A 12,163-nucleotide genomic window follows, 5' to 3' on the forward strand; every position below is an offset into this window, starting at 1 on the left:
GGTTGTTGTGAGGATCAAATGAGATAATATTTTTAAAAGCACTTAGCATAGTGCCCAGCACATAGTAGGTGCTATATAAATATTAGCTATTGTTATTAGTGTTGTTGTCATATGTAGGAAGAAGAAAATCAGCTTAAGTTTTTCTCAGAATGATAAGCAAAGTCCCAAGTGTCCTGTGCTAGGAATAATCACTCTCTGCTTTGTCCCCCCTCCTCCCTCTCTGCAGCTTCAGTGAGTGGTTCAGCACCCAACAGCACTATTCCAGAGAAGGAGCGGCAGAACATCGCAGAGAGGTTGTTACGCGTGATGTGTGCAGACTTGGGCACGCTGAGCGTAGTGAGCGGGAAGGAGTTCCTCAAACTGGCACAGACCCTGGTGGACAGTGGTGCCCGCTACGGCGCCTTCTCAGTCACTGAGATCCTCGGCAACTTCAACACGCTGGCCTTGAAACACTTGCCTCGGATGTACAACCAGGTGAAGGTGAAGGTCACCTGTGCCCTGGGCAGCAATGCCTGCCTGGGCATCGGCGTGACCTGCCACTCTCAGAGCATCGGCCCTGACTCCTGCTACATCCTGACGGCCTACCAGGCCGAGGGCAACCACATCAAGAGCTATGTCCTGGGCATCAAGGGCGTGGACATCCGGGACAGCGGCGACTTTATCCACCACTGGGTCCAGAATGTGCTGTCCGAGTTTGTGATGTCTGAGATCAGGACGGTCTACGTGACAGACTGCAGGGTGAATTCGTCTGCCTTCTCCAAGGCTGGCATGTGCCTTCGCTGCTCAGCCTGTGCCTTGAACTCAGTGGTGCAGAGCGTGTTGAACAAGCGGACGCTGCAGGCCCGCAACATGCACGAGGTTATCGAGCTGCTGAATGTCTGTGAAGACCTGGCGGGCTCCACAGGCCTCTCGAAGGAGACCTTCGGCTCGCTGGAGGAGACCTCGCCCCCGCCCTGCTGGAATTCGGTGACAGATTCTCTGCTGCTGGTGCATGAGCGCTACGAGCAGATCTGTGAGTTCTACAGCCGTGCCAAGAAGATGAACCTCATTCAGAACCTGAACAAGCACCTCCTGAGCAACCTGGCCGCCATCTTGGCCCCTGTGAAGCAGGCGGTGATCGAGCTGAGCCACGAGAGCCGGCCCACCCTGCAGCTGGTGCTGCCCACCTACGTCAAGCTGGAGAAGCTCTTCACGTCCAAGGCCAACGACGCTGGGGTCGTCAGCAAGCTCTGCCACCTCTTTCTGGAGGCTCTGAAGGAGAACTTCAAAGTGCACTCTGCCCACAAGGTCGCCATGATCCTGGACCCCCAGCAGAAGCTGCGGCCTGTCCCACCCTACCAGCACGAGGAGATCATCGGCAAAGTGTGTGAGCTCATCAACGAGGTGAAGGAGTCCTGGACTGAGGAAGTGGACTTTGAGCCTTCCACAAAGAAGCCACGGGCCACCGGCGAAGCCACCACATCTCAGGAAGACGACCGATTTGGGAAGAATGAAGTTTATGATTATTTGCAGGAACCTCTCTTCCAGTCCACCCCTGACCTCTTTCAGTACTGGTCTTGTGTTACCCAAAAGCATACAAAACTGGCCAAGCTGGCCTTTTGGCTCCTTGCGGTGCCTGCCGTGGGGGCCAGGAGTGAGTGTGTAAATATGTGTGAGCAAGCACTTCTCATTAAAAGGAGGCGACTTCTTAGTCCTGAAGACATGAACAAACTCATGTTTTTGAAGTCCAACATGCTTTAAAACTGTCTTTTATTTTAAAAATAATAATAATAATAATAATAATAATAATAACTACAAAACACTGTCGCAATCAAAGAAAAGGAATTTAAGTTCTAAACACTGTGGACCTCATTATAAATACCCCTGGAAACTTAAGTGCTTTTTCTATGTGTATATACATAAGTGTGTGTACAGACACACGTGTGTATGTACATATGTACGCATACCATGTAGATAAATACACATACATTGTGTACATGGGTAGGTGGTTCTTTGGGTCTGTTTCTACAGACAAAGAAACCGCATACATGTGTACACATAAATGCCCCAGTGCTCATGAACACACATCCGTGTGTACATGTTGTATGAAGTGGGGTATGTGAGGAAAGATGAGTGTATGTGAGAGAGGGAGTGCTTTACCAGGAAAATGCTTCTTGTCTCCATCAGGGTTTTTTTTTTAAACAGACTTTCCATGTTTTCAGGTGTGCAGACCAGTAGGAGGCTGACGTAAAGTCTTCAGGCAGCTGAGATCTAAAAGTGACTTGAAGTTTCTTTGATTTCTCCTCCCTTCCCCTCCAACCCGCTCTCCTCCCCTCTCCCTCCCTCCCACCCTTCCCCTTTCCCCTTCAGGGCTGTCTTGCCATAGATATTTGTATCTGCATTAAGTGGACAATATCTGCACTGGACTTTGCTTCTCCAGTTACCTTGTATATTTTCAGGGCATTGATCAGCCGCCTTCCTAACATCTATCACATGTTATAAAGGCAGCTGCATTCTAGAAACACACCTATCTCTCAGATCAGGAAAGGAGACATTATGGAAACAAATAGGACTTTGTGCTTTTTTTTTTAATATAAGATGGAGAAGAAAACTTTTCAGAAAAGTAGTTACTCTAGTAAACTGTCTCCACACCTTAGTTTTTTGAGTTTTTTAAAAACATTTTAGTGGGTTTTACCTTTCTTTGGTCTTTTTATTTTTAAAGTTTGATTTAGAACCCTCTAGGAGGCACTGAATGTCTGTAACTTATGTTTATGGTTTAAAAAAAAATCTTTTCTCTTCTTCCCTCCTCTTTGCCCCTCCTCCCCAAGTCACACTGTAAACTAGCTCATCTCAGTGGTATAACCGACATCCTAACATTTTTCTTAAGCCTTCCCTGTATAGTCCAGATCTCCAAAGGATGTATTCCTTCCGAAGGCATGGGGGTGAGAGGGTCGGGGTGGGGGGTTGGGGCATAATGATGCAGAGGATTCCATGATTTCACAAGCATAGCATCGCATCTGGTGGAAGCATGTGGCTTAGGATATCTTCTGAATGTAAGTGAAAAGAATATACCCTCCTGGTTTGTTTTGCCTCATTTGTCTCTAGTACCAGGAATGTCTAACTGAAATACCTATAGTGCATTACACTACTCATCACATCACTGAATTGTTCTAGCTCATTAAAGGCTTCTGAGTTGATCAGAGTTCATGTCCAGTGGCATGTCAGACCCACAGCTTCCCTCCTCATCTGCCCTTGGCCCTGCTAACCAGATCCCTCAAAGCAGGGGGTACAAGTTGGTCAGCCCCAAGGTTCCTGATGTTTGACTCAAAATCCTCTCCCTACAAGGCAATGGGGCTGAGTACCTTGTGGGTCACTGCAGACTCCATGCCAAAGTCCAGTTTCACCTTTAGGAGTGTATTTAAGCTGAGCCTGACTTGACGACATCATTTTTGGGGTCCTTCCCAGTTGTGAAACTTTTATTTCCCTTCCCTGCACACGGAGATTTGAGGTCTATGGACTTAGCAACTTGGCAGTGACCATCTGGGCAGATCCTAGAGATGCTGGTTCTCCACTTGCTACCCTTTTACTCACTGGATAGAGACGGGCTAGGAAGGCTCAGAACTCTGTCTTTCAAGGCTTATGTACTGTATGGTCTTTGACCTGCATATTTAAGGTAACAATGTTAAGATGTAACCATCCTTGGGTGATCACTATTATGGGAAAAGAATTGGGGCTGTTGGCCCTCTCAGAAGGTGACCCCATATGGTTTATTGTGTCATTTGCCTTGTTTGCAAAGATAAATTCTAACATCTTAGGCAAGGAATATGTCATCAGTAACATGCATTACCCCATTTTACCATGAGATACCTCCACAGTCAAAGGCCTCATGCCATGAGGAGGGAAAGTAGAATTCCCATTTTCTTCTCATGTTTTTAATTGGCCTCTAAGCAATTCTTGGATTCCCTCCTTCTAAGCACTCCATTGTGCCACCAGGGAGGTGTGAGGTTGGTTGAAAGTTAGTGAGGTCCTGAGAGCCCCAGGCCCAGATCATCACCTTTTGGGGGAGGAGGGATCACTTCGATTTCGAGCCCCTGTCCCTGGAACCTCCCCTAATCCTCCCATCTAGGATATATCATCCAGGTGGTTGGTGGTTTCTGCATTTGAGTTGATTGTATCATTTTGTTAAAAGGAGATGATGATCTGGGAGGGCAGAGTGGGAGGGATTGCTGTATTTTTCCCTCCCAAGTTGAGTGGTCAGTTGCTCTGGTGTATCCCCTATCTGCTGCATCCAGAGAAGTGAACTTTGCATATGGTTCTTGGACACGTGTTTGGCCCCTGCCACTCTAAAGCTTAGAAACTGTACTGCAATGAAAATGTAGGTTTTGAAATTCAAAGTAAACAACCAGTCTTACCTCGTTGTTGCCACATCCAGGGATTGGACTGGACTAGAGAAGAGTGCTCGCCTCTCATTCTTGAGATAAATTAAGTGAATTCCACTTTGTATTTTTTTTTCTTCCTTGGAAAAGTTGCTGCTTCTTGTGAACTAACTGTCTTCGTCTCCAAAGGTCTGTGAAAGGGGAACAATTCATTTGTGGGGCTTGGTGAGGGTTTTTCTCTTCCTTCCTCTGCTTCCCCAGAAATTGGCACTGGGAACTGGAGAGATCCTGACAGAGTCTCTTGGCTAGAGTTCTCATACAAGCCAAATGGCATTGCAACAAATTGCAAGGCACAGCCTGGCCAATCCCCACCCCTCCCCTCCCATTCCTATCTTAGTCTCAGCAATATTCAGTTGTTCCAAATTTTAACACAGCCAAAGAATTTGGAAAACTCCTTCAGCATTTGGTCACTAGAATGGCATTTGACCTGTCACAGGCTCTCCGTAGAGTTTTGTGATCTTGGGGATTGATGAGATGTTTGTCACTTGATCGTAGAGCCTGCAGGACAGGCTGTAGGGTGGAATTGTTCTCAGGTCATCCACAGAATGGTGCCTGTGGTTTGAAAGGGAGAGTTCTTACAGAGCCACTATCCCCAGGACAAAAATGTTCTGTGCCTGTTTTGTTTTGTAGAGATGTGGAATGCCCAGGTCGGTTACAGTGGTCCAGCATTTCCATCCCCACTCCCTTTTTCTCTCTTTCCCAACAAGGTCATGCTAGGCACCTCTTTCCACCATCTAGGAGTTTACCACTTATAAAGCAATGCCTGAAGCATTATCACTATCAGGTCTTCTTTGCTGAGAGACCCTCAGATCCAGTGGGGACCCAATTCATAAGAGGCAAAAATGAGAGAAACCTTCATTTATCATGCTCAGATCAGTTAGTGGTAAGGTAAAGAAAGCAACTAAACTCTCAGAACAGTGACAGAAGGTCCACCGGCAACTACCCACACTAGACCACTTGGCTTTTCCATCAGAGAAGAACCAAAGGATGTCTCTTTTTGCCATCCAGCCTTTTGCTTCTGTTGTCTTTCAGAAGTACTCTGTGTCCACCTCATCCTGTTACCATCCTAGTCAGCTGTGGGCATTACTACTCTGGCTGGGCAAGAAAGGCTGAGGTTTCTTGGTGGGGCAAGCCAGTGGCTGCCAGTGAGAGCCAATGCCGTTCTTAGCCCAGTGTTGACCTCTGCTCTGAGAGTTCTGAGACTTGTGTCGGTCACCTTTAGGAAGGAAAACGTGTAGCTACAGGGACCTTCAGCAATGAAACTAAACGCCTCTTTGTTGTTATGAGTTGGCATTATTCTCTTACCCTTTGACCTTGGGAGCTTGGGAGTTTTGGTGTGTTTAGCCAAATCAACTACCCTTTTAAAGTGACTCAAGGAGCCCTTGTGGAGGGATTGGGGGAGGGGGAGAAGGATGGGGGGTAGGGTAGATAATCATTGCATCACTGTTCAGTGGCAGATGCTAGCATACAAGGCAGAAAGAAGCCATTAGATCCCAGTCTCCTGAGAGGGTGTGTCTTCTGGGAGGCAGAGAACTGGGCACAGCCATAAACATCCCTGGGTTTCATCTCCAGGGCACAGCCTCAGGAGGAAGAAGAGTCTGATAGCACCTTCATAGCTCTGACTCTAGGAAAGCAGGCACCTGGAGAGAAATACAAAAAGCACATTGTCTCTGAACCTCAGCGTACCTGACAAGCAGAGGAGACAAAAGGAGCAGTGCGTGAAAAATCCTGGAGAGAGGTCAGATGTGACTATAGACAAATAAGAGTTGGCTCCTGCCAGTGGGAGCACCAAAGAAAGTTAGGAAAACTTGATGAGAGATACTGCTCAGTGGGAAGACAGGCTTTCTGTAAGCCATAACTCAAAGCATCTTAATTATTCCCTGAACCCAGCTAGATAGAACCCCTCCACCTCATCCCCCTCCCCAATATAATAATTAGGCTGTGATTTTAACATTTGTTTTTTGTCTCAAATGGCTGCTGTGTTCTCATCTGTGGGGAAATTTCTCAAGAATGAGACTTAATGGTTTGAGGAGAATCTCCTGCCTGTATATGAGGCCAGGAGCTGGCTGCTAGATCCTCCCCACCCCCACTGCCCCCCATTGCCTGGGCATCAAAAACAAGGAGGTTTTTTTTTTTCCTGCAACCTTGACTCTCGTCCCAGAGGAGCCCCAAGCCAAGCCCATGCCACCAGCTTCATCATGAATTACACATGGGTCCTTAAGAATGAGGAAGTCTAAGTTAGCTGGTCCTCCCTCCCTCTGCTCAATCCCTCATCCATCACTGTGGCACTTCTTTTGCTAGGCCAGGTATGGTAAACCAATGATTTAGCATTTTTGTCCTGGAATCTCCTTCCCCCTAATTTTATTGTTTTTAGGGTTTTATTTGTGTTTGGATTTGGGGGTTTGGGGATGGTTGGGTTTTTTCATTTTGTTTTTCATGTTCTGCTTGTTGGTTTTGTTTTCAGAACTATTACTGTTGAACCCTGGGTTCAGCAGGAGGAGCTTTAGGCTTGCCTTGAGGCACAGGGCTCACTCTCATACTTGCTAAAGGTGTAAAATTGTGGTCTAGGCAGCTGCATGGAGATAGTTACTGTTCTTTTCCCTTGGTCATATTGAAAAACCCAAGTTGTGTCAATGCCACATCTGTGTTATTGAAGGAGGAAGATATGATTGGTTTGCCATTGGGTATTCACATCACTGTTCAAGAGTGGGTCCCCTGCCCACTCATCCACCAGGGAACCCAACCCACCCATCCAAGGGACGTAGGACAGATCATGTCCTAATGGGCAACTTATTTTTTTATAACCAAAGTTCCTTAAATGGGGCATGGCCTAGCCTCGTGTTCAACCTCAGGGGTCTCAGATTCCTTTGGTGCTTTCTGAAATCCAAGCTGGTTGGTAATGAACAAGGAGAAAGACCAGCTGTACTGGGGGTTGGGGGGGGAGAAGGGCAAGAAGGACAACCAGAAGAAGAGGCAAGGTACCTTTCTCCTGGACTTCCTCCCTCCATGGGAGCCAAGGGCATTCCCTAAGAGGGAAATGTAAGAATCGGTGCAAAGAGAAGGCTGGGGGAAACCCACTGACCCTTGGGGTGGGAACGTCAAGGTGCAAACCCACTTGGACAAATGTCAGGAAACCCTTTTATAGAACAACCCAAGTAAAACTATTTTTGCAAAAGTCTGTCTTTTGTTGCTGTCACTGTTATTGGTGTTCCTTCCCTCATGATCCGTGTTGGAGTTGAATTATGAGTCATTCACATCAGGTCGAGATCATGACCAGCTGTTCTCCCTCTCTCTCCTGCTCCCTTCCCTCAGTAACTGTGGGTATCTATCTTCCTTTCTCTTTCTGTAGATAACAGACGTTCTAGGCAATACCATAGACACACCTGAGTGTGTGTCTCTTTCTCTGTGAGTGTAAGAAACTCAAGTCATCTTTAAAAAAAAAAAGAAAGAAAAAGAAAAAAAGAGAAAATGCAAAAATTTTAAAAAAAACACAAAAAACAAAAATATCTTTTTTAGGCCAGAGTTTTCTACAGGTATTAATGAATATTTTTCTTAATCCTTATAAGTTTTATGTGTTTAATATTTCTTAATACCGGTAGCATTAATTTATACTTTTGTAGCAACACAATATTTTTATAAACAGCCAATGCTTTGGCTATGTCTTCATGAGGGGAATGCGCAGGGCAGCCTGTGGGGGCCCTGTGTACCGTGTACTGTATTTAAAAAAATAAAAATAAAAGGTTACCTAATGTCACACTTGCTGTGTTAATAAACAAAAGAAATTGTTTGAAGTCTCCTGTATTGTTGGTGTGGATCAAGTGACTCTCTAGAGAGCCAAATTGCACGATTGAGTTCCCAGTTCTCATTGTGATATTTAAACGCTTGGGGCCAGCTCAAGGGTTTAGGGTTTTTCTGTTTGTCTTTTGGGTTTTTATTTTTCTTTTGGTTTATTGTGTTTGTTTCGTTTTTGTTCTCCTTAAACGTTACAGTTCTGTTTTCCCTTTTTGCAGCCAAAAAATGTTTAGTGCTGTTTGAAACATAGACTGATGTCAGATGGAGGGGGAGGGGGGAAGATTTTTAGAAAAAAAAAGGAGAAAAGAAAAGAAAAAAATAAAGGAAATTGAGCCGTGTCAATGTTGCTGTTTTTACCAGTCTGTTGCTGTCGGAAAGTGGGGCATTTCCAATGAGAAAAGGAGCAGTTCCCATTTTCCGTTCTTTATCTGTAAGCCAAAAGCCCTTGTCCAGAATTCAGTGACCCTGCTTTGAGATGGGTCTCAAGCGTTCCTACAAGTTTCTTTTCCAATGGCTGATGCCAATGTGGAAAGACATACTGTAACTGTTAGAAAGGATCAGTTGCTTAATGATTTTCATGTCAGTGTTGTATTTATGGTTTTACAATAAAACAACCTTTAGGAAAATGGCTGCATTTGGTGCTGTGGTTTGTTTTTAAAATGTCAGTGATGGTGTCAGATCTGGGAGACACTGATGAGGTGGAGTACATCCGGAGAAGGGAAACTAGGATGGTAAGGGCAGACTGCAAACTCTAGCATACAAAAAAAAAAAAGAGAGAGAGATGAAGGATTGAGGGATGTTCACTCTGGAGAGGAGAATTCACCTGCAGCTGATATAACTACTGTGGATGAGGTGTGCTGTGCAAGCCGCAGCCCCTCTTTACTTACACCATAGGTAGTACATAGCAGAACATATAGTCAAATCTAAGTCCTTTGATTCCAAATCCACTGTGCTTTCCCCTTCACACCATACTTCCAACCCATTTCACAGATGAAGAAACTTATATCCATGGAGGTTAAGTGACTTGCCCAAAGTAGAACAACTAAGTGGCAGAATCAGGACAAATAGATCTAAGGTACAAGGAATATGATTTCAGGAAGAATTTTCTGATAGCTGGGCCTAGTGGCATATGCCTGTTAATTCCTGCTCCCAGGGAGTAGGAGGTCTTGAGCTCGAGAGTGAGCTGCAGTGGGCTAAGCCAATTGGGTGTCTACACTAAGATCAACATTAATATGGGGGTCCCCAAGGTGTGTGGGAGGAGGTCACCTGGGGAGGGAACTGGAAGAGGTCAAAACTGCTGAGAAAGAGTTCTAGGTATCAGAAAATTGCTTCCTTTTTTATTCCCTTCCTCTCTTCCTCCCTTCTTTCCTCCCCCCCTTTCCTCCCTCCCCTCCTTCCTTCCTTCCTTCCTTCCTTCCTTCCTTCCTTCCTTCCTTCCTTCCTTCCTTCCTTCCTTCCTTCCTTCCTTCCTTCCTTCCTTCCTTCTTTCCTTCCTTCCTTCCTTCCTATCCTTGCAGGATCCTTGTGAATGGCTGGTGGCCCCTGTTTCTAACTGATGACCCCAAGGTTTCTTCAGAATTGAGGACCTGCCTTCATGGTGCTAAACAGCCTGGATGGATGGTGAGGGCTCCCTGTGAAGAAAGAAGGAGACTGTCACCTGCTGTAGTTTGTAGACTGCAGATTGACCAGGTTTTCTCTTTGTTGTAAAAGTGAGCATCAGGATTGTCTGTATTTCTTCTTTTGTTCTCTGCTCCCCAGATACGTTTATTCAGGTGAAATAATTCTAAAATGTTCTTCAGAATATTGGGCAACAGTAGTTCCTATCTGCAGGATGCCTTTTCAAAGTACTTAGGATCACTTAGAACCTCAGAGGCCTCTAGTTCAATCCCCCTATTTTACAGATGAAGAAAATGGGGCTGACCAAGGAAGGGAAGTGACTTGCCCAAGGTCACAACTGGTAAGTAAGGGCAGCTAGATGGTGCAATGGTTAGAGCACTGGGCCGGGAGTCAAGAAGACCTGAGTTTCAAATTTCAACCTCAGATGCTAGCTGTTTGACCCTGGGCAAGTCACTTAACTTGTATGCCTCAGTTTCCTCATTTGTAAAATGAGCTGGAGAAGGAAATGGCAAGCCACTCCAGTATCTCTGCCAGGAAAACCCAAATGGGGTCACAGTGTCAGACACTACTGAACAGCAACGCAACTGTTACCAGTAGTCAGAATTTGGGTGTGGGTCCTGGGACTTGCACTTGAGGGCTCCTGCCCTTGCACAGCCCTGTGAGATGCTAATAAAAGTAACATGCCTATTTTTCAGATGAGACAGAAGTGAGGTGATTTCCTCTGATCATATAGCTAATAAGTGTCTGAGCTGGGACTCGATCATGTTTCCTGACCTGAGTCCAGTGCCTTTTTCACCATGCTCCTCAGAAAGGGAGGACCAAGCTGGGGTTTGGGAGCAAAATGCAGTGCCTTTCTAAGTGGGCCATCCTCAAACCCACCTGAAGGGGGCTGGGGAGATGATATCAGGTACTTAGAACTGAAAGGGACTGCAGAGGACATCTATTCCAAGACCCCCACATCGCACAGGCTAGGGCCCGGGAAAGAGAAGTGATTCGTCCAACATCACACAAGCAGTAATTATCAGAATTGGGACTTGAACCCAGGGTCTCTGATACCAAAGCTACTTCCCTTTCCATTGAACCAGCCTCTGAAGGATTGGGGCAGGGGTGGGGGGAGGAATCAGCTAGCCAAACTTTTGTATTCTCCACTTGTTTGCTTGCAAAATGAGACATCAGTAGACTGATTAGACCACCAGCAGCCTGAGATATGAGATGATTGACTTTGGGCAGAAGAGAGGGAGGGCTGCCCTTGCCCTCATAGTTTCAACAGCCTGGATTTGAAGTCAGAGAATCTAGGTTCAAGTCCTGGCTTTGCCCTGACCATCTGTTTGACCTTGGCAAAGTCACAATGTCTCCAAGCTTGTCTCCTCATCTATAGCACATATAAAGGGAGCATGGCCAGCAACTCCCTTGTGCTGGTAGTTTGACAGGAGAGGGGTTGCCAGAAGGGATGTCTTATGGCCACTACCACTGTTTCCAAGGGTAACCCTGGTGTGTGAAAGATATAATCTCACTACATACTATTGTAACTCCTGAGCCCCCACTGGTGTGCTTCCCATTTACAGAAACCCAGTCACAATGACACTTAAAAATGAAACATTTACTAAGTAAGGCAAAAGCAAAAATAAATCTTACATCTCAGAAGTAAAAATTAGGAACAGTTATAAAATGTTTACTCAGTAGAAGGCAAAAGGGAGCTAGGTGGTACAGTGGATAGAGCACCAGGCCTGGAATCAAGAAGACTCATCTTTGTGAGTTCAAATCTGGCCTCGAACACTTATTAGCTGTGTGACCTTGAGCAAGTCACTTAACCCTGTTTGCCTCAGTTTCCTTATCTATCAAATGAGCTAGATAATTTTAAACTCAAAAGCATATGGAAGTGATTGTTAATTAATCAAAATAAATTAATTTAAAAAAATAAAATAAAATTTGACCGAAAAAAAATGAGCTAGAGAAGGATATGGTAAACCACTCTAGTATCTTTGCCAAGAAAATCCCAAATGGAGTCACAAAGAGTGAGACATGGATGAAAAAAAACTGAACAACAACAAAGAAGGCAAAGAATAACTGAAATAAACAACATGACTAATATGGGAATATGTGTTGCATGATTATACATGTAGAACCTATATCGAATTGCTTACTGTCTCAGGGTGGGGCAGGGGAAGGAGGAGACAATTTGGAACTCAGTATTTTAAAAAATGAATGTTAAAAATTGTTTTTACATGTAAAAGAATAATTGAAACAATATTTCACTAGTAAACCTGGGTCATCCTCTCCCACTAATGAGCACAGTGTCCACAATAGGAAAAGTAAATGTGCTCAGGGCCATCCATCTG

The 12,163-nt window shown here is 45.2% G+C and overlaps 1 protein-coding gene across 10 annotated transcripts in view; it reads left to right on the forward strand.

Annotated features, from left to right (window-relative positions):
- The window catches only part of ZNF618 (zinc finger protein 618), a 217,390-nt gene extending 208,557 nt beyond the window's left edge, over positions 1–8,833 (forward strand). For all 10 annotated transcript variants that reach the window (XM_020965576.2, XM_078150042.1, XM_020965583.2 and 7 more), the window contains one exon: positions 227–8,833. In XM_020965576.2, coding sequence (XP_020821235.1) covers positions 227–1,740 — 1,514 coding nt within the window. In that variant the 3' untranslated portion in view covers positions 1,741–8,833. The remainder of the gene's footprint in view (positions 1–226) is intronic.
- Positions 8,834–12,163: the final 3,330 nt, after the last annotated feature.

Source organism: Phascolarctos cinereus, unplaced genomic scaffold (assembly GCF_003287225.1).
Source record: "Phascolarctos cinereus isolate Bilbo 61053 unplaced genomic scaffold, phaCin_HiC Scaffold_2;HRSCAF=192, whole genome shotgun sequence".
NCBI lineage: Eukaryota > Metazoa > Chordata > Mammalia > Diprotodontia > Phascolarctidae > Phascolarctos > Phascolarctos cinereus.